The 21,045-nt window shown below is 45.9% G+C and overlaps 1 protein-coding gene across 1 annotated transcript in view; it reads left to right on the top strand.

Moving 5' to 3' along the window:
* The window catches only part of LOC138299586 (ADP-ribosylation factor 1-like), a 112,249-nt gene extending 95,506 nt beyond the window's left edge, over positions 1–16,743 (top strand). Inside the window, exons 3-5 of the mRNA XM_069237975.1 lie at positions 11,205–11,315; positions 12,767–12,891; positions 14,525–16,743. Coding sequence (XP_069094076.1) covers positions 11,205–11,315; positions 12,767–12,891; positions 14,525–14,686 — 398 coding nt within the window. The 3' untranslated portion in view covers positions 14,687–16,743. The remainder of the gene's footprint in view (positions 1–11,204; positions 11,316–12,766; positions 12,892–14,524) is intronic.
* The last annotated feature ends 4,302 nt before the right edge of the window (positions 16,744–21,045 follow it).

Here is a 21,045-nt window from a genome sequence, read left to right as displayed (position 1 = left end):
AATCACAGCACTTTCTGAACGTGCATGTTTCTCCTGTTCTTAAATCACTCAGTGGCTTCCACTTCAGATCAAGATCTGTTTAAACGCTATGGCAATTGTGCATGTAGCTAGCTTTTGTAACACTGTTCCCTAGTAAACACATTTGAGTGATATCTTTTGGTTTGGTTAGAGGACTGCTGCTTTATCCAAGTCCTTCTTTAAAGCCCAATTGCCAAAGGCCTCAGTTTTATTTATCAGCTCGATTCTGAAATTCCTCATCACACCACTTCAAAAGAAAGGGGGGGTTTAACACCGCACTTTAACCCACAACACAACATCCAAAGCACAAAAAGTGCTGTGAGGATGTCTCCAGAATGGAAGACTTCTGTTCCTAGCTCCTGTTCCCCAGGTCCTCTACTTAGGCCCCTAGTGAGTCAAAAGATTTGGATGAGGTGGGCTCACCCATGTAATGTGGCATGCTTCGTCATTGGTCACCTCATCCTGCCTTGGTGAGATAGTACTGCTAGGATGGACTCACTCCCAGACAGTGATGAAGTTATTAAGATTTATTTTGTCTCTGGACAGTAATGGCATCTAGCCAATAGATTGAAAATACTTCAAGGTGGACCACAAGGATATCCTTTTTATTTATGGTACTTTAGATATGATTAAAAAGGTAACCCAGCTTACTGGATGTCCTAGGGTGCCATGTCCCTGACATTCTTGGGAAGTGCCAACATGTTTCTGCCCGCTCAAAGTTCCAATAAATTGGTCCAGGGGCATTCCTCGGGCTGTCAACAGATTCCTAGTTGAATTGTGTTAGTTTGTCCATTGTTATTATTTTAAGGAAAGAAGGGTGTTTCCTACCTCTCCTTGAATCAGCATGGCAATCCTGTTTAGGCTTGCCCATTACCTCATGGTCTGGTAGGGGTAGGCTGTTTCTGTAATCACACATTCACCAAAGTAGCAAGCCTGCTTTTGATACCTAAACTTCCCTCCAATCCAGTAGACCTCTCTCGTCTTGGCATTTCACTTTACATGCCAAGGCCAATTTAGTAACTTTAAAGGCAAAATCCCTCCTCAGTTTATAAATACATTTCTAGGTGGCTCAAGTTTTCTATATTACATGCAAGCCTACAATCCCTGTATAAAAGCTCATCGCGAATTTCCATACTTGTGGATTAGTGACGTTGCGACGCATTGTCCAGAAAACAGCCTCCTGAAGTCCTGCGGGCCCATTACACCATGGACACAGCTGCCACAACTGTACTGGCAAGAGGAGTGCTTGTCTAGGACATCTGTCAGGCTGCCAAGTGAACTTAAGTGCATTTGTTCACAAAGCATTACAGCCTTGGCAACCAGGTCCTCCAGTTCAGCCATTTTGCCTGTATGGCCCTGTAAGACTTCTGGGTTCAGTCTATTCCACAGACACTACATCATTGGGAGGTATTGATAAGGAGTATATTCTTAAGGTGAGGAATCTGCCTTTAGAACTGTCCATCTAAAGAACAAGTTCCTTACCTTTGCTAATGTTCTTTCTGATGGATACTCCAACCGCAGATTCTTCACTTACCTCTCTCCTCCCCTTTCAGGGTTTTGGGCTCTTTTATCTGTTAAAGTCCCAAGTTAGTTTCGGCCAACTGTCGCCTCCCTTTTGTCATGACTGATCCATGTCTGAGGGCACATAGCGTTGCAAAAGAGAAGTGATACACCTGTGGCTATGCAGCCCTTGTTTTAAAATCAGTGGGTCGCAAGCTGTAGAAGCAGAGTCGAACTACTCTACCTCCTGGCCCATTACAGCAATTGCAGTTGAAATCTGGATTCAGTCTGGCACCTGGGTTTAATCTTAAGGTGAGGAATTGTAGTTGGAGTATCTGTAAATAAATGGCTCCCTGTTGCAGTTACCCCCCACTTTTTGCCTGATACTGATGCTGACTTGACTGAGAAGTGTGCTGGGACCCTGCTAACCAGGCCCCAGCACCAGTGTTCTTTCACCTAAAATGTACCATTGTCTCCACAATTGGCTTAACCCTGGCACCCAGGTAAGTCCCTTGTAACTGGTACCCCTGGTACCAAGGGCCCTGATGCCAGGGAAGGTCTCTAAGGGATGCAGCATGTCTTATGCCACCCTGGGGACCCCTCACTCAGCACAGACCCACTGCTTGCCAGCTTGTGTGTGCTGGTGGGGAGAAAATGACTAAGTCGACATGGCACTCCCCTCAGGGTGCCATGCCAACCTCACACTGCCTGTGGCATAGGTAAGTCACCCCTCTAGCAGGCCTTACAGCCCTAAGGCAGGGTGCACTAGACCACAGGTGAGGGCATATGTGTATGAGCACTATGCCCCTACAGTGTCTAAGCAAAGCCTTAGACGTAAGTGCAGGGTAGCCATAAGAGTATATGATCTAGGAGTCTGTCAAAAACTAACTCCACAGCTCCATAATGGCTACACTGAATACTGGGAAGTTTGGTATCAAACTTCTCAGAATAATAAACCCACACTGATGCCAGTGTTGGATTTATTAAAAAATGCACACAGAGGGCATCTTCAAGATGCCCCCTGTATTTTACCCAATTGTTCAGTGCAGGACTGACTGGTCTGTGCCAGCCTGCTGCTGAGAGACGAGTTTCTGACCCCATGTGGTGAGGGCCTTTGTGCTCTCTGAGGACAGAAACAAAAGCCTGCTCTGGGTGGAGGTGCTTCACACCTCCCCCCCTGCAGGAACTGTAACACCTAGCAGTGAGCCTCAAAGGCTCAGGCTTCGTGTTACAATGCCCCAGGGCACTCCAGCTAGTGGAGATGCCCGCCCCCTGGACACAGCCCCCACTTTTGGTGGCAAGTCCAGGAGAGATAATGAGAAAAACAAGGAGGAGTCACTGGCCAGTCAGGACAGCCCCTAAGGTGTCCTGAGCTGAGGTGACTCTGACTTTTAGAAATCCTCCATCTTGCAGATGGAGGATTCCCCCAATAGGATTAGGGATGTGCCCCCCTCCCCTCGGGGAGGAGGCACAAAGAGGGTGTAGCCACCCTCAAGGACAGTAGCCGTTGGCTACTGCCCTCCCAGACCTAAACACACCCCTAAATAGAGTATTTAGGGGCTCCCAGAACCCAGCAAGGTAGATTCCTGCAACCTAAGAAGAAGAGGACTGCTAAGCTGAAAAACCCTGCAGAGAAGACGGAGACACCAACTGCTTTGGCCCCAGCTCTACCGGCCTGTCTCCCCACTTCTAAAGAACCTGCTCCAGCGACGCTCTCCCTAGGGACCAGCGACCTCTGAAGCCTCAGAGGACTGCCCTGCATCTAGAAGGACCAAGAACTCCTGAGGACAGCGTCTCTGTTCATCCAAGACTGCGACTTTGCTACAAAGAAGCAACTTTGAAACGACGCCGGAAGCGTGAGACTTGACACTCTGCACCCGACGCCCCCGGCTCGACTTGTGGAGAACAATCACTTCAGGGAGGACTCCCCGGCGACCGCGAGACCGTGAGTAGCCAGAGTTGCCCCCCCCCCCCCTGAGCCCCCACAGCGACGCCTGCAGAGGGAATCCCGAGGCTCCCCCTGACCGCGACTGCCTGCTTCTAAGAACCAGACGCCTGGTAGGGACACTGCACCCGCAGCCCCCAGGACCTGAAGGATCCGAACTCAAGTGCAGGAGTGACCCCCAGGAGGCCCTCTCCCTTGCCCAGGTGGTGGCTACCCCGAGGAGCCCCCCCCCCCCCTTGCCTGCCTGCATCGCTGAAGAGACCCCTTGGTCTCCCATTGAAACCTATTGAAAACCCGACACGTGTTTGCACACTGCACCCGGCCGCCCCTGTGCTGCTGAGGGTGTACTTTCTGTGTGGACTTGTCCCCCCTGCCCCCCCTACAAAACCCCCCTGGTCTGCCCTCCGAAGACGCGTGTACTTACCTGCTGGCAGACTGGAACCGGGGCACCCCCTTCTCCATTGAAGCCTATGCGTTTTGGGCACCACTTTGACCTCTGCACCTGACCGGCCCTGAGCTGCTGGTGTGGTAACTTTGGGGTTGCTCTGAACCCCCAACGGTGGGCTACCTTGGACCCAAACTTGAACCCCGTAGGTGGTTTACTTACCTGCAAAAACTAACAAACTTACTCCCCCTCCCCACCCCAGGAACTGTTGAAAATTGCACTGTCTAGTTTTAAAATAGCTATATGTGATTTATGTGAAAACTGTATATGCTATTTTGCTAATTCAAAGTTCCTAAAGTACCTACCTGCAATACCTTTCATTTAAAGTATTACATTTAAATCTTGAACCTGTGGTTCTTAAAATAAACTAAGAAAATATATTTTTCTGTACAAAAACCTATTGGCCTGGAATTGTCTGAGTGTGTTCCTCATTTATTGCTTGTGCATGTACAACAAATGCTTAACACTACTCCTTTGATAAGCCTACTGCTCGACCACACTACCACAAAATAAAGCATTAGTATTATCTCTTTCTGATGGATACAACTACCTGTGGATTCCTCACCTCATGAATACTCCCATGGCGCCAGCATTCGACGGAAATCTTCTTACTAGTCTCTGCACGTCGACGAGGACGTCACTGTCGCCCACGCGACGCTGTCTGACGTCATACAGGCAATAAGAGGTCCTCGACGACGTGCGGACGTCAGTTCCCTTTTTTCCGTGCATTCGAAACGGTTATCTTCGAGGGAGCAACTGTTACTCTTGCGGTTACAGTGTATATCTTGCTGCGTAGTCTTTCGCTGTGGAAATAATGTCGCAGAGAAAGTCTGGATTTAAGCCTTGTCGTGAGTGTGGAGGCAAGATGTCGGTGACGGATCCTCATTCCGATTGCCTTTGGTGTTTGAGCTCCGACCACGACGTCTCGACTTGTGATTCATGTCAGCACATGAATCCAAAGGCTCTTAAAGAACGTGAGGCGAAGCTGTTTATGGCCAAGTCAAAGGAGAAGCATCACAAGAAGTCTTCTCCAAGACATCGGCGTCATCGAGACTCCCGGCGCCGTAGAGAATCTCGGCGTCATTCAAGGGAGGCTCGTTCCAGGTCTCCGGATCGGCGCCGAAGAACATGGGAGGTCAGCCCCACGGTTACGCCGCATCCTTCGACGCCGTTGCCTTCTCCGGCGTCTCCAACTTCACCTGGACAGGCGTCGGTGATTGAGGTATTGGAGCCTCAAGTGTTTTCTCCGGCGCAGACGCCGAGGCCGGCGTCGCCTCCGAGACAGGCACCCCAGTATCCGGCTTTTCCCACCCCTGGAGCCGATAGTTCCGCATTCTTGAATGCGATGTATGCCATCTTCCAACAGATGGCTCCAGGGGGTGCTCCGGCTGGGCCTTTGGCCTTTTCTTTGGGTGATCCTGCGCCTCTTCGGCCGGCACCCTTTATGCCCTTTCTCCCGTTTGGGAACGTGGGCTCGGCGCCAGTGTCGGCGCCGGTGGCCGCTCCGGTGGCTTCGGAAGGATTGGCCCCAGGGATTTCCATCCCGTCGACGTCGAGATTTCGGCCTGTGACTCCGGTGGGTCCATCCGTTTCAACTGCTCTTCAGTCGGCGCCGAAGTTACCTGTGGCGCCGGATGCGGCGTCGGTGGCTTTGGAAGATCGGCGCCGATCTCCGACTTCGGCGGAGGCATTGTCGACTCCGCGGATTGAGCAACGACTGCATTCAAGGAGACGTGCTCTCCGGGTACTAGAAGAGCAGGAGTACCAACGAGCCCTAGAGGAAGGAGAGCTAGAGGACTCGGGTGATGGGCTGCGTGGACTGGAGTCGGCCAGTGGGCTGGACACTTCCCCTGAGTGGGACCTTTCGTCCCCGGGGGAATATACTGAGGAGGCTGCTTCCTTTCAGGCAGCTAGTTTTTTGGACCTGCCTTTGCCGGTGGTGGAGGCGAAACAAAACCTTTTGACAGAGGTGTTACATCCGGCCTCAGCCGCGGCGGAGCCTCTGTTACCTTTTAATGACGCTCTGCTGGATCCGGTTTTAGAGGTGTGGAAGAGGCCGGCATCTTCCCCAGCAGTTCACAGAGCCGCGGCCAGGAGGTATCGGGCGGCTCCAACTGACCCTGGTTTTCTGTCCAGGCACCCTACGCCGGAGAGCTTGGTGGTGCAGGCCTCCTGTTCGTCCAAGTCAGCGCCTGGTTCTTTTCCGACAGTGCCTGGGGACAGAGATTCAAAGAAGCTAGAGGCGCAGTCGAAGAAGATTTTTTCGTCCTGCAGTCTGGCGTTAAAAGCCACCAATGCAACCTGTATCCTGGGGAGGTATATTCATGCTCTGATGGATGACATCTCCTCTTCGTTTACAGAGCTTCCCCAGGGTCTTTTGGATCTTGTCTCAAATGCCCAGGCTGCTGCGACCCAAATTATCCAGACGGGACTGGATACCACCGACTCGGTAGCCAGAGCAATGGGCACAACGGTGGTGGCAAGGAGACAGGCCTGGCTCCGTAACTCGGGCTTTTCGGCAGATGTACAGTCCACATTGTTGGATCTCCCGTTTGATGGGGACAAACTGTTTGGGGCTAAGGCTGATTCGGCCTTGGAACGTTTTAAGGAAAGCAGGGCCACGGCTAAGTCGTTAGGGCTCCAAGCTCCTTCTTCCACGGCCTCTTCCAGATTTTTCAGGAGGTTTCGTGGATTTGGGCGTGGCTCTTCCTCCTCTTCCTTTCGGGGAAGATATCAGCAACCTGCCTCTTCCCATCCCTATAGATCTTTTAGGGGGAGAGGTAGGGTCCGCACCAGAGGAGCCTCTCAGCAGCACTCTGCCTCTTCCTCATCCTCTGGCGGGGTGCAGCAGGGGAAGCAGCCTTAGGCTTCCACCATTTCCAACTCACGCCTCTCCTGTAGGGGGAAGATTACAGCATTTTCTCACCAAATGGGAGACTGTTACGTCGGACAATTGGGTTCTCGGTGTGGTGGGAAAAGGCTACACCCTTCCTTTTCGGGAGTTTCCGCCCCTCATCCCGCCCCGCCCTTCGTATTGTTCACAAGAACACCTCCTGTTGCTAGAACAGGAGGTAGAAGTCCTCCTTTTAAAGGGCGCGGTGGAGTTGGTCCCGGAGCAGGAAAGGGGTCAAGGAGTTTACTCAAGGTATTTCCTGATTCCCAAGAAGGATGGTCGTTTGAGACCAATTCTGGACCTGAGGATCTTGAATTGGTTCCTCAAGCAGGAAAAGTTCAAGATGCTGACCCTAGCACAGGTGCTTTTGGCGTTGAACATGGAAGACTGGATGGTGTCTGTCGACTTGCAGGATGCTTACTTTCATATCCCGATACTCAAGTCACACAGGAAGTATCTCCGGTTTGTGGTGGGATCGCAACACTATCAGTTTGCGGTCCTTCCGTTTGGTCTTACTTCAGCACCTCGAGTCTTCACGAAGGTGATGTCGGTGGTTGCGGCAGAGCTCAGAAGGAAGGGGATAGCAGTATTCCCTTACTTGGACGACTGGTTGATCAAAGCCAAGTCCCCGGAGCTTGTGTTGCGTCATCTGCAGTCAACAACCCAGTTGTTGTTCGACCTGGGTTTTTCGGTGAACGAGCCCAAATCTCACCTAGAGCCCTCTCAGCGCCTCCTGTTCATAGGGGCAGTACTGGATACAACATTGGGTCGGGCCTTTCCTCCGCCTCAGCGGATTCAAGATATTCAGGATTTGGTGCCAATGTTTCGAAATGGAGCGGTAGTTCCAGTCCTCAAGGTCCTTCGTCTGCTCGGTCTTTTTGCCTCCTGCATTCTGTTGGTCACGCATGCTCGCTGGCACATGAGGGCTCTTCAGTGGTGCCTCCGAAGGCAGTGGTCTCAACACAGAGGGGATCTAGAGGGTACTGTCAAGATCTCCAGAGATGCTGCTGTGGATTTGAAGTGGTGGATTGTAAGCAACAATCTTTCGCAAGGAAAGCCGTTCCAGCAGTCGCCACCAGTGGCCACAGTCATAACGGATGCTTCCACTCTAGGGTGGGGAGCTCATCTGGGGGATCTGGAGATCAAAGGTCTTTGGTCTCCAGAGGAACAGATTTTTCACATCAATCTGTTAGAATTACGGGCTGTACGTCTGGCTCTCAAGGCCTTCCTCCCTTCCCTTCGTGGTCAGTCGGTACAGGTCCTAACGGACAATACTACCACGATGTGGTACATAAACAAGCAGGGAGGAGTGGGGTCGTACCTTCTCTGCAGAGAAGCTCTTCGACTATGGTCCTGGGCAAAGGACCATCGGATTTGCTTGATAGCAAACCATCTGGCCGGAGTTTTGAACGTGCGTGCGGACAGTCTCAGTCGCCACTTCTCGGCAGACCACGAGTGGCGTCTCCATCCAGATCAAGTCCGTTTAATCTTCCAGAGGTGGGGGTTTCCTCGGGTAGATCTGTTCGCCACTCGAGAGAACGCGCATTGTCCGTTGTTCTGCAGCCTTCAGTATCCGATGCAGGAAGCGTTGGACGCGTTTCAAATGACCTGGTGCGGCCAGTTGCTTTACGCGTTTCCTCCCATACCCTTGATTCCTCGAGTATTGAGGAAGATTCGCCAAGACCGGGCTCTAGTAATCTTAATAGCTCCGGATTGGCCAAGGAGGGTGTGGTACTCCGACCTTCTCCAACTCTCAATGTGCCCGCCGCTCCGTCTCCCTTTCAGGGCAGACCTCCTCTCGCAGTCGCAGGGGCAGGTTCTACACCCCAACCTCCAGAGTCTGCACCTACATGCCTGGAGATTGAACGGGGCAACCTGAGTTCCTTCTCTCTCCCGCCTGAGGTAGTGGATGTTATATTAGCGGCCAGGCGACACTCCACTAAATCTATCTACGCTAATAGGTGGTCTAAATTTGTTGCGTGGTGTGGAGAGAGGCAGATTGATCCTTTGCATGCTCATCTATCGGACGTTTTGTCTTTTGCTCTATCTCTGGCGCAGAAAGGTTGTGCAGTGGCTACCATTAAAGGTTATTTATCGGCCTTGTCAACCTTCTTATGTCTTCCAGACCAACCATCATTATTTAATTCCCCTATTGTTATCAGATTCTTGAAAGGTCTTCTAAATCAATATCCTCCAAAGCCATTCTTTATGCCGCAATGGGATTTGTCCTTAGTCCTGACTTTCCTTATGGGGTCCCCTTTTGAACCTATGTTTTTAAAACCAAATACCTCAAGGGGCAAGAATGCAGTCTTCCTGATAGCTATAACATCAGCAAGGAGAGTGAGTGAGTTGCAGGCCTTATCAGTAAAACCCCCTTATACAACTTTTCATGGGGATAAGGTGGTGTTGAGGACCAAGGCTGCTTTCCTCCCGAAGGTTGTTTCACCCTTCCATTTGGCTCAGGCAATTACTTTGTCCACGTTCTATCCTCCGCCTCATCCTTCCAAAGAGGAAGAAAGACTGCACCGTCTAGACCCAAAGAGAGCGTTGAGCTTCTTTATCGATAGAACAAAGGATTTCAGGCTGGAGGATCAGCTGTTTATTGGATACGTGGGCAAGAGGAGAGGAAAGGCAGTCCACAAGAGAACACTATCCAGGTGGGTTGTTCTTTGCATTAAAATCTGTTACTCTTTGGCAAAGAAGGATCCTCCTGAGGGCATTAGAGCTCATTCCACCAGAGCTAAGTCGGCCACTCCGGCCTTGGCCAGAGGTGTTCCTGTGGTCGACATCTGCAAGGCCGCAACTTGGTCGTCCCTTCACACTTTTGCAAAACATTACTGTTTGGATTCTGAGGTTAGAAGGGACGGCCATTTTGCACGGTCAGTGCTGCAGGATTTCTTGGTTTGACCATTTAGGCACCCACCGCCGGGCGTGGTACTACTTTGGGACTCTATTCATGAGGTGAGGAATCCACAGGTAGTTGTATCCATCAGAAGAACGAGTTACTTACCTTCGGTAACGACTTTTCTGGTGGATACATTAGCTACCTGTGGATTCCTCACGGTCCCACCCGCCTCCCCGTTGCCTTTCTGGTCTTACCAAGTAATCCTTGAGTGCGCTCCTCTTGGTCTTTGAGGGTGCAATAGATGTATATATAATATATTTATATATATATATGTATATACTTGGTGTGTGTATATATATTTTAAAAGAGAGAGTTTTATTTATATATATATATATATATATATATATATATATATATATATATATATATATACATAAAAAGATTTACAGTTATTCATACAATGTGGTGTATTTTTACAATATAATGGATGTTGCCTTGCTCTTTCATTGCATTGCCTGGTTGTTCTCATGCACGTAAAAAATGATTGGTACTGACGTCCGCACGTCGTCGAGGACCTCTTATTGCCTGTATGACGTCAGACGGCGTCGCGTGGGCGACAGTGACGTCCTCGTCGACGTGCAGAGACTAGTAAGAAGATTTCCGTCGAATGCTGGCGCCATGGGAGTATTCATGAGGTGAGGAATCCACAGGTAGCTAATGTATCCACCAGAAAAGTAGTTACCGAAGGTAAGTAACTCGTTCTTTTGCCACTATCTTACCTCTAAGGGAACCCTTGGACTCTGTGCATACTATTCCTTACTTTGAAATAGTGCATACAGAGCCAACTTCCTACAGTATCCACCAGAAAGTGCATTATCAAAGATAAGTTGGTCCTTACCGTAGATATGTAGGCCCAATGTAGGCAGCACCACAGCAAGATTATGCATAGCTCAAATGAGCTATGCATAATCTTGCTGTGGTGCTGCTTACATTGGACCTGCTGTGTAAGGGAAGCTTGTATTGCTTGTGGTCGTATTGTACTTTTCAACGTGCAAGTTAAGTTTAAGTAAACTTTTCACTCTATATTTTTTATGCATGATTGGTAAGGTAAGTAGGGGGATGCAAGTATAATGGTGCCAAAATGCAGAAAAAGATGCATGTCTGCACACTCAAGATTTACTTTGTTAAAGCTGTATGCAGATTCCGCTCCAACACAACCTAACTTTTCCAGTAACTGCTAAAGAAAGTGGATCATGTATTAGGAGCTTAGGTGCTACTGTTTTCTTACTTTCTCTTGTGCCGTTTCTTGGCAGGTTCCCTGTAGCACTGTAAGACTCTAGCAAGCCTGCCACCCTGAAGTGTAAGGATAGACCAGTACTGTCACTGTATCTTCTCTCTATATCCAAGACCTCTTGCGTGCCATTATGCTCAAGAATGAATTTGTATACCACTAAACTCATCTACCTAAGGCACGTTTTGCTTTTACTGTTATTTAATTTGCCATTTTTGTGACTGATTTAGTATGTTTTGAGTCTTAATTGTCACTCTACTTTTTCAGGTTTCAATGTGGAGACTGTAGAGTACAAGAACATAAGTTTTACAGTGTGGGACGTTGGTGGCCAAGACAAGATCCGGCCTCTATGGCGTCACTATTTCCAGAATACGCAAGGTGATGATGGAACCTATATCTTTCTAGTCAAGCATTTATTAGTTCATATCTACTATCTTTTTCCTTCTGTCTAATCAAATAATATATGTGAAGCATATTTCATGAAGTAGAAATTGTTTTAGCATCGCCTCAAAGACCCAGGGGCGGACTGCTGTGTAGGGGCAATCAGGCAGTGCTCAAATGGCTCTTCTGACAGGTTAGTATGTGGGCTGTTTTTATGTCTGTCTGTGGTTCTTTTTGTATGGTCTGCTGGTCAAGGTTTTACTGTTTATTTCTTATATTACATCAAACATTACATGCAGCCAGCATAAATGCATGCAGTGTCCCAGACCTTGAAAAACATCTATACTGCTTTCCTTTACAAGTTCAAAACTGCCCTGATTTTAGCTATTTGATTCGCTAATGGGGGCCACTTTTATTTTGGTGCCTATTTTCTGTTCCAGTCTGACCCTTGTTGCAGAAATATAGATATCTACAGTAGGTCTGGAATTTCCGATAGTTAGACCATATTGTCTGCTGCCCCCCGTTTCTGTGACCTGCTGCTGCTATGGCTGGCAACACACTACATCCCAAACATCCCCACAGCTCTAATATCGCTACCAGAGATCTTCTACTAAAAGTCATGAAAGATTGGACGTGAAAGGGCCTTCATTGTGCTTCTGTCATGCCTTTCCCAGGAGTTAACTAGTCTCCTGCTTGCGTCACCTTTGTGTTGGTGACCTAAAGCTGTCCTCGGTGATCTGGTAGACTGCGTTGCTGCGTGTGCGTGTGCGTGTGCGTGTGCGCGTGTGTGTGTGTGTGTGTGTGTGTGTGTGTGTGTTCTCGTTCGTTCTGGCTGGAGCCACTAAACTGTTTGATATCTTTGCAGAGCCTTTAAGCCTAAGTAGCAGTTTGTTGCTGTAGCCCTGTCTGCCCCTTTGACTGCCCTGCTGCTTGCAAATGTGCTCCAGGATGTGTCTCCTGCTGTAAATAACCTACACAATTTGCATATGTCAGAAGTTTTTTTTTAATAGACTGTTTTAATCCTTTATCTTCTAGAGCAGCGTAATACTATTTATTGAAGTACTTGATCGTCGTTTTTCCATTTCCTTACCAAATAAAGTGTATATATGGTACCCTGCATTCCTATACTGCAGGGTTCAGCTGAAAAAGCATTGAAAAGGTAGAGGGAGCCAGTATATGAGGAGCTAAGCTAGACGGTTAACTGAACTTGTTGGGGAACAGGGAGGAGACTCACTGACAGTTCTGAGAATTATTAAGTGATGTGAGGTATTTACAAGACCAACAGAAGAAAAATGAGTAATTAAGACGAAAAAGAGCTTGAGTTTGGAGAAAAGTTTTAAGAACAAAAGCAAAGAAAACATGGTTCTTCATGTATTTGTACATAAGGAAATTGCAGACTTTGGTAAATGAAGAATGCTCACCTGTTTTTTTTGTCTGTTTTTCTTCAGGCCTGATTTTTGTCGTTGACAGCAATGACAGAGAGAGGGTAAACGAAGCAAGGGAGGAGCTAACAAGAATGCTAGCTGAAGATGAACTCCGAGACGCGGTGTTGCTAGTCTTTGCAAACAAACAGGTAAATATATCTACAATTATGTGACCGCCTACCCCCATTTTTAATACATTTTTGGACATTAAGAAGAGCTTGTGCTTGTGTGATGTACTGCGCTGTCAGAAAAATAAACTGATCTCTTCATTGATTGGCGTCTGTTGCGTGGATGACTGTGCTTGTATCAAGGTATGATCTAAGCTTGGTGGCGTTCCACATGTGTGTAGTAGGTGTTGCACAAAGTGAATCAAAAGTTTGATTAAATGTATTGTATGTTGGCGTGTGTATATGCACACATTTATTGAAAAAAGGTCACAAAATGCCCTTCCTTCTCAAGTTATGTTCTTCGTAAAATTGTACTGTAAGGTGCAAAACATAATTATTCCTTACTGTAAAATAGCCATGTACTTTTGATCGAGACCACCAGTCATTTCGGAGTCCATCTAACAGCTGCCAGTTAGTCCTATAAAATATGTAATGTTTGTTTATTGGCGTCTATAATGCATGTTTTTGTGACATTGGCCAAAGTGTGTGTGTGTGTGTTTTTTTTTTTATTTCCCCCCCCCCCCTCCCCCTTGGTCCCGGGGTTATTGACAGTCATCTGTGCAGGGCTTTAGCAATTTCTAGCCACCAGTGATCTTTCTTGCCATTTGATACTACATTTTTAAAATAAAGTAGAACACTGCTAAAGGATTATTGTATGCATATTCATGGTTGCAGAGCAAGGTTGTGGAAATTTAAGTCACAAATTAGGCAAGATAGCGATACGGGGGATTGTGTTTACAATTAGAAGCATTTCACGCAAAGGGACAGGACACTTCATATTTGCCAATTGTCCTCTATTACAATTAATTCTTTAGGGACTGGCCAGCAGATTATCTGGCTGTTGTGGTGGTTACTGTATTTCAAAGAAGGACCACCCAGTACGCCCACGCAATGGGGAAGTTACAAGCACATATACAAATGTCACGTGTTACTTATTTCACAGGGCAACCAGCTACAGTCTGTGTCCTGAGGGGAACACATGAGTAAATAAGGGGTCGAAACGTCGACAGAATTTCCCAAGTTAATGAACTTTTTGGGGGGATTGGAGTAGCTCGGACATACGGGCACCCCATTATTAAATCCTATGTGACTACCGTTTGGGCAGAAAGAATGTATTGTTTGTCGTACATGTTTGTCTTGGTGTACTTCGGTGTGAGCACTACGCTGTCTGCACTTTTTTGATTCACTTTATTCACACATTCTATGAATGGATTGTTCTTAACTACGATTGTTGCTAATCTAAAACACCGATATAAATATTATCAATCATTTTGGTGTGTCCAGCATATGCATTACAACCAAGAATATCGGTTTGCGATGAAGCAATTTTTCTGAGATTACAATTAATTTGCATTGAATGCGGACTGTAAATAAATCAGCTGATTGCCCAGTGAAATAAGTGCTACGTGAGATTTGTATGATGTGTTTGTTTTGGTGGTTAGCCATATCCGGTGACTGTCAAACCATGAGCAGACATTGTTCACTATACTATGGACCGTTTTTGTTTCTTATCTTAGTCTTTGAAGGGTCCACTTACGAAGGGTATTCTCAAAATTATGGACATAATTGCATAATGTTTCTCTTCAAGTTACTTAGCTTGAATTTCTTTGTTTAGGACCTTCCCAATGCAATGAACGCTGCAGAAATTACAGACAAGCTGGGCCTGCACTCCCTCCGTCATAGAAACTGGTACATCCAAGCCACATGTGCGACAAGTGGAGATGGCCTTTACGAGGGATTGGACTGGCTTTCCAATCAGCTGAAAAACCAGAAGTGATCCATTCCATCCCCCCAATCATCTCGGCAGAAACAGTCTGCGTCTGCTGTCTGTCCGCCCGCGTGAGAGCGTGTGTGTTTGTGTTTGGGAGTGGGAGCAGCAATCTCACACAGTGCCTTATATATGCTGTCGCAGCAGTATTAACACTACCCTCCATTTCTATAATAATACGCTGTCATAGCCTTTCCACTCGAATGGGGCTCTTTAGGGACTTCTTTGTACTTGAATGGTTAAAGGAACTTTCACCTGTGAGTAGATAAATATCTAATCCTCTGTTCCTGAGTCCACTTGCCACTGAAATACCTACGTTGAAGGCTTGCCTTTCTGGTTTTTATTCTGCAACTTATCTGTACAAAACCAGTTGACTTGAAGAAAGGAATCTAAAACCCTTAAGGCTTACTTTAGGCCACACCAGTAATAGTCTGCATTATACCGAAATGCTAAGATCACCGATTCCTACCCCCTCGACACTGTTTTTTTTAAATTGTTGAATGCAAACAACAGTCTCTTGAATGCCTAATGCGATACATACTTACTGCAAAACATAGGTTTTGTCTCGGAATCTTATCGAATCCTGTCAGTTTGTAATATCAGCGCTGCTACTTTTTCTGAATGAGCTTCTGCATTTCAGCAGAAACTGGCACGTGCACGTATCAGCGTAGTTGACCGTTTTAACTCTTAATGTGCTTTTTGCTTTCAATTGCCCCGAGCTGAGAAGAGAGGCTTCTGAGATACCTGCTCCCACTCCTCTTTTGTACAGAATATCCTACAATTCAGTGGGTGTTCACTACTTGGAAGGAATATGTACAGTGATATCTTAATGTAATTTACTAACGATTTAAGTTTATTTCTATCCCAGAAGGCCTACTTGTCTGTTGCATAACCTCATGGGAGTTGGTGTCTGTGGAATTTTAAGAGGAGGGGTGAAGAATGCTAGGATTTGCGCAGAAAACGTAAAAAAAATAAAACTATTGTGAAAGGTATACTTTTGGAAATTGTTTTGTTTACTGTAGACATAAGTGTTTATTCCTTAGCGTTTGATAGCAGTGAAAGTGTTTTAGCGTACAGCAGTAACCCCTTCATTGTTTGTTTTTTGATCCAACCACTTTTAAAGAGATGCTTCCTTTCTACAGCTAGAAAAAAAAACGTGTTACTTTTTTTGTTTAGTCAAAATTTAGTAGTATTGTACTGTACTTTCCTGTCTGGTTACGAGCAAGTTTATTCTGGCTCCACGTAACCTGTTACGATTGTAGTTCTGAAATGCTGGAAAAGGATGCTGTGTTAGAAACTGGTTTCTCTTTGGAAGCCTTCCCATTATCCTTCCTGCCATCACTTGGCAGCATCAGGCAAGTATCTACATTCATATTGGACCCTTTTAATCAGATTAAAAACTGTATATTAAATTAATGAAAATTGTTGTATCGACTCCTTTATCCAAAGTATGTGCAGCATTTCTAATGGAGTTCCATCGAAGCCTTTTGTACATTTTTCAGTTTCCAATTTCTGGGTGATGCATCCATTGATCTTGTCGGTTGTACCTTCCTCAAGACTGAAACAGCATCAACTCTTCCTGTGCTCATGGTTTTGCTACAACTGCTAGTTTAAAATGGAGGCTTCTGAATTGCCGTGGAAACACTTCTGAAATTTACAGGACCCGTTCTTATATTTAAATAACTGGTGGTCTGTCTGAATTTGCACGCACCAGCTCCAGTGAGGAGATACGCAGACTATTTACCGTACAGTCATCTGAATGTGCAGAACATTGTATTATCCCCCAAATTCATTCTTTCTCATTTTAAAATTGTCAAAAAATCTGTATCAGACTTGTACCTATTGTTCGGGGAGGGAAACGTAGCTCCCAATATCAAAATGTACTTATTTACTTATTGCAAAGCGGAGTGTTCACAACTTCATGTTTAAGTAAAGATGAAGCTTTAAAGTATAAATTGACTGTGATGATTGATGCACGATTGGACCTAAATCTGGATTTGTTTTTTAAAAACATTGTAATTTGTCTGAAAATGCACTATAATAAAGAAATCTGTATTGTAAAATAAGATCTGTATTGAAAAATTGTTGCCTTCAATTGGAGCATTTGGGATTCGAAGGGCAAGCATAAACTGTTTGTATAGCAATTATTCCACTGCTGTCCTATTGGTTATAAAGGGAAAGTAACAATCTCACCTGTGTATATCTACTTGCCCTCCCCGTTTTGTTTCTACCCCTATTAAAGTTAATGCAGCTATCTTTTCATAGTGGCTCAGCCAGCACGTTAAGATATTCTTGTGACATTTTTTTTTTGTTTTGTTATTTGTTTGCACAATGGTGTACATGATTCTACATCACTACCCTTTCCCCATTGGCCTTTTGTCTTCCACCTCAGGTTCAAAACGAAATTCAACCTGTGCCTGAAAAGGTTTCTAAGATCTCTGTGCTTCGGGGTCAAGAGAAATTACAATATTTTGATGCAGTTTTATTTTCTACCGCCTCTTCCAGCCCATGTGAAAATGGGACATCTGCGTTTCAGATGTGACTGGGGTTGCACTAAGATCAGTTCTGACTTCTGACCATCAAATCCTATGCACCTGTCCTTCCCAAGCTGCGGTCTTCTGGTCAATCGAAGACTAAGTGGCCACAAACACAGGATGTTCAAAAGGGCCTAATCACTGCCTCGCCATTTGTGCTCCAGGAAGAAGCTGCTCACTTGGTACTCAAATGGCCTGGCACTGCTTCCATTGTAAAACTCCGAATCAGTCTCAAAGTGGTGCCAGCACAACCATAGTTCCCTTGTCTGTCGCCAACATCACTGCAGATAGCATCCTTCCGGGAGGCCATGCTGCTGCTGCTTTTTAGGAAGATGACTGCTGTCTGCAGAACGGCCCATGTTTTGTGTCCCACAGAGCCACAGGGGTCTTACTCAGGCTAACACCATCGGGTCCCGCCGTGGCGCTAACAGACTTGTTGGAACTCGCTCTGATCTTTTACTTGCACCACCCCATATTTCTCACTCTACACTAGATGCCTTTTCAGTTCTTTCGGCTACAGCATCAGCAATGACCATCCCATATCTGATTCTGAGCCAAGGTCTACCCACACCAGGTTTATGTTTTATTGTGAGTTTACCAAGCTGCTGGATGAGCTCTAGCCTGTTAGCCGATGCAAGTACTATGGTAGGTTGGAGGCCCTGTTTAGATCAGGATCTGATTCTGTTCAGTGCCATCAAAATGCTTCACGTGATGAGAATGACTAAGACATCAGACAGTTTGCTCCTACCTCATTAAACAGATACTGGCCACTACTTGGACCTGCAGAAAGCTTAGTTACTTCTCCATTATTGGATCTTTCCTACTCACATGCTTGAATACTCTTGTCATCGAAGTGGGAGTCCCACGGTACCTTAATAAAGCAGTATATACCAGGCCATAGGTTTCAAAAGGAGTAAGTTACCTTGATAGCCTTTCAACAACTTTTTTTTTTTTTTTTTAAAGAACCAAACTTCACTTATAACCAATAGGACGAGAGCACCCTCTAGAACACTCCTAACAGAGGCTGAAGCCCTCAGATTTTCTACCGCACATCGTTTGAAGGGAGTCTCATTGAGCTGTGCTTAAAGCACCTGTTTACCTCACAGAATTTTCCTGAGAAATTTGTTCTGAAGAAACATTTTTTTTTTTCTGCATAATTCTGGCTGGATAAGATATCCCAGACATATTTAAAAAAAAAAAAAAAAGTTCAGTGATTGTGAGTCCTGTGGAAAGAAGAGGCTCCACTTAAAAGATACATTTAAAAAGTGCATTATTTCCTTTATACAGAGCATAAGGTAAAGGAATGTACATTTTGTTGCACCTTTTTCACAAAAGAAATTAAAGGACAGGGAAGGTAGGCTCTTATTGTGGCTCCAGAAGTTGAAAACAAAGGAATATCCTTTATCAGAGGACGGAAGTGAAATTTCCTCTCAGACCACAACTTCAAAGAAAAGGAAAAAAGTGGAAAAACAACTTTCCTCGGAGCCACTGTCAAAGGTCAGTAAAAAAAAATATATATATTTAAACATGTTGACACTGACCAGGAAAGGAGGCATGAGGTCCCTCCTTTGACTGCCAAAGACATATCTCTAAAGTTAGATCTGAGCCTTTTACTCCTTCCCTGAAAGAAACAGTACTGAAACAGTCTTCCCAGTCTGTACTGTCGACGATGAAGACACAAAAATCTGTCACATCAGGAAAAAATGCCATTGACAATACGGTCAACGGCTACAACTATGACGGTGACATCAACATTCACAACAGCAAGATCCCCATTGATTATAACAGTCACCGCTTTCGATGACTATTGTCACTACAAAGATTTTCAAGCGTCTATTGATGGAGGCTCCATCGACAACCGCTTTCTTCCCGTCGTTATTAAAGACATCGACAGCAAGGCAGGACTTGCCTCCAAAAACCTTATATATGGCATCATCGTTGACGACTCTGCCATAGACGACACCGTTGATGAAGCTGGAGAAAATACCATAGACCGAGAAATCACCGTTTACGAAGGTACCATCAATGAAGAGTTCTTCGGCACCACCTTCGCGAACCCTATCGACAGTGATGACGTTTCCATCAATGAGCTCATCGAGAATTGCAGACATACAACTAAAGACAATACCATCGTCATCACAAACAACCGCAGACTTGCCGTCTACAGAACAAGAATTTTAAGACATATCAATCAGCGGATGTAATTAAAGAAGGTATGGGAACATCCAGTCAGGCTGAAAAAACTTTTCCTCCGCTATCAATATCTAGTAAAGGAAAGTCAGCAGAATTTAACATTTTACCAGAGCATACTTCCCCAAGTAGAGTACTGCCATACCCACAATCTACACCTGTTGGATGAGGAGTCAGGTGATGACAGTTCGTTTGGTGTGGCTAGTAGCCTGTCTCAACTATGGGTGAAATGCCAGGATTATGGAATTGATGACGTTGAAGAATATCAGGGGTACTACACTACTGGCGGAACCATTCCATCAAGAATATCAGGAACAATATATTCCAATGCATTTTTCCCTAGTAACAAACTTAGAATATGTTATAGGACTATTACCGTAGATTCCCACGGTCAACTCCTGGCACAACTATAAGTCAGGTGCTACAACCAGTACGCCTATTTCAAACCCCAGTGCATTTACCAAATCCTACTCCATTACTTACAACACCATTTGCCACAAGGAGTGACAACCATCATATCACAACCAGTGGAAGAGGACATAATATCGGGGAAAGATAGTGTAGGATGCTGGCCTGGCTTATAGTGGGTACCTGATGGTACGTGCACCTTGTGCCAGGTCCAGTTATCCCTTATTAGTAGTGTTCTAGCAGCTTAGGCTGATAGAGGTAGCTATAGCAGAGCAGCTTAGGCTGAACTAGGAGACCTGCAAAGCTCCTACTATACCACTTATATAAGTACTATATCATAAGAAACACCATACTCCGGGTTAGTAAAAATAAAGGTACTTTATTTTGGTGACAATGTGCCAAAAATATCTCGGAGGATATACTTCCTTAGGAGGTAAGTAAAATACACAAAATATACACACAAACCAAAATCGGGTAAGTAAACAGTTAAAAAAAAAAAAAAAAAAGTGCAAACACTGTAGAATACAATAGGATGCAATAGGCCTAGGGACAACACAAACCATACACTATGAAAGTGGAATGTGAACCACAAATGGACCCCTAGACTAGTGTAGTGTGTAGAGGGTCACTGGGACTGTAAGAAAACGCTAAGGGTGACCAAAATACCCCACCCCAAGGCCCTGGAAAGTAGGAGTAAAGTACTACTATTTCCCCAGAAATACACTAAACTCGTGATAGAGAATTTTGCCAAGACCACAACAGACTGCAACGCACCGAAGACGGATTCCTGGACCTGAGGACTTGCAATGAAAGGGGACCACCAAGTTCAAGAGTTGTGAAAGTGTCCAGGGGGACCACGAGCCCACTAAACCCCTGATGAAGGTGCAAAATGTCTGCCTCCGGATGGAAGAAGCTGAAGATTCTGCAACAACAAAAGGTGCTAGGAACGTCTCCTTCGTGCAGAAGATGTCCCACGGAGTGCTGGAGGATTCAGAGTTGTTTTTTTGGCAAAAGACCGCAAACAAGCCTTGCTAGCTGCATGAGTCACGGAAGGACCAGGATGTTGCCACTTGGGAGAGGAGACAGAGGTGGCCCTCAGCAATGTAGAGAGCCCACGCACAAGAAGGTAGCACCCACAGAAGCACTTGAACAAGGATTCAAGAAGTCTGAACCCGGCGGTCGTCGCAACACTGCAAAAGAGGGCCCCACGAAGCCAGAGGTCAACTCAGGGAGTTG

This window comes from Pleurodeles waltl, chromosome 6 (assembly GCF_031143425.1).
Source record: "Pleurodeles waltl isolate 20211129_DDA chromosome 6, aPleWal1.hap1.20221129, whole genome shotgun sequence".
Classification (NCBI taxonomy): Eukaryota; Metazoa; Chordata; class Amphibia; order Caudata; family Salamandridae; genus Pleurodeles; species Pleurodeles waltl.
This window is presented reverse-complemented; position numbering and strand designations above follow the sequence as displayed.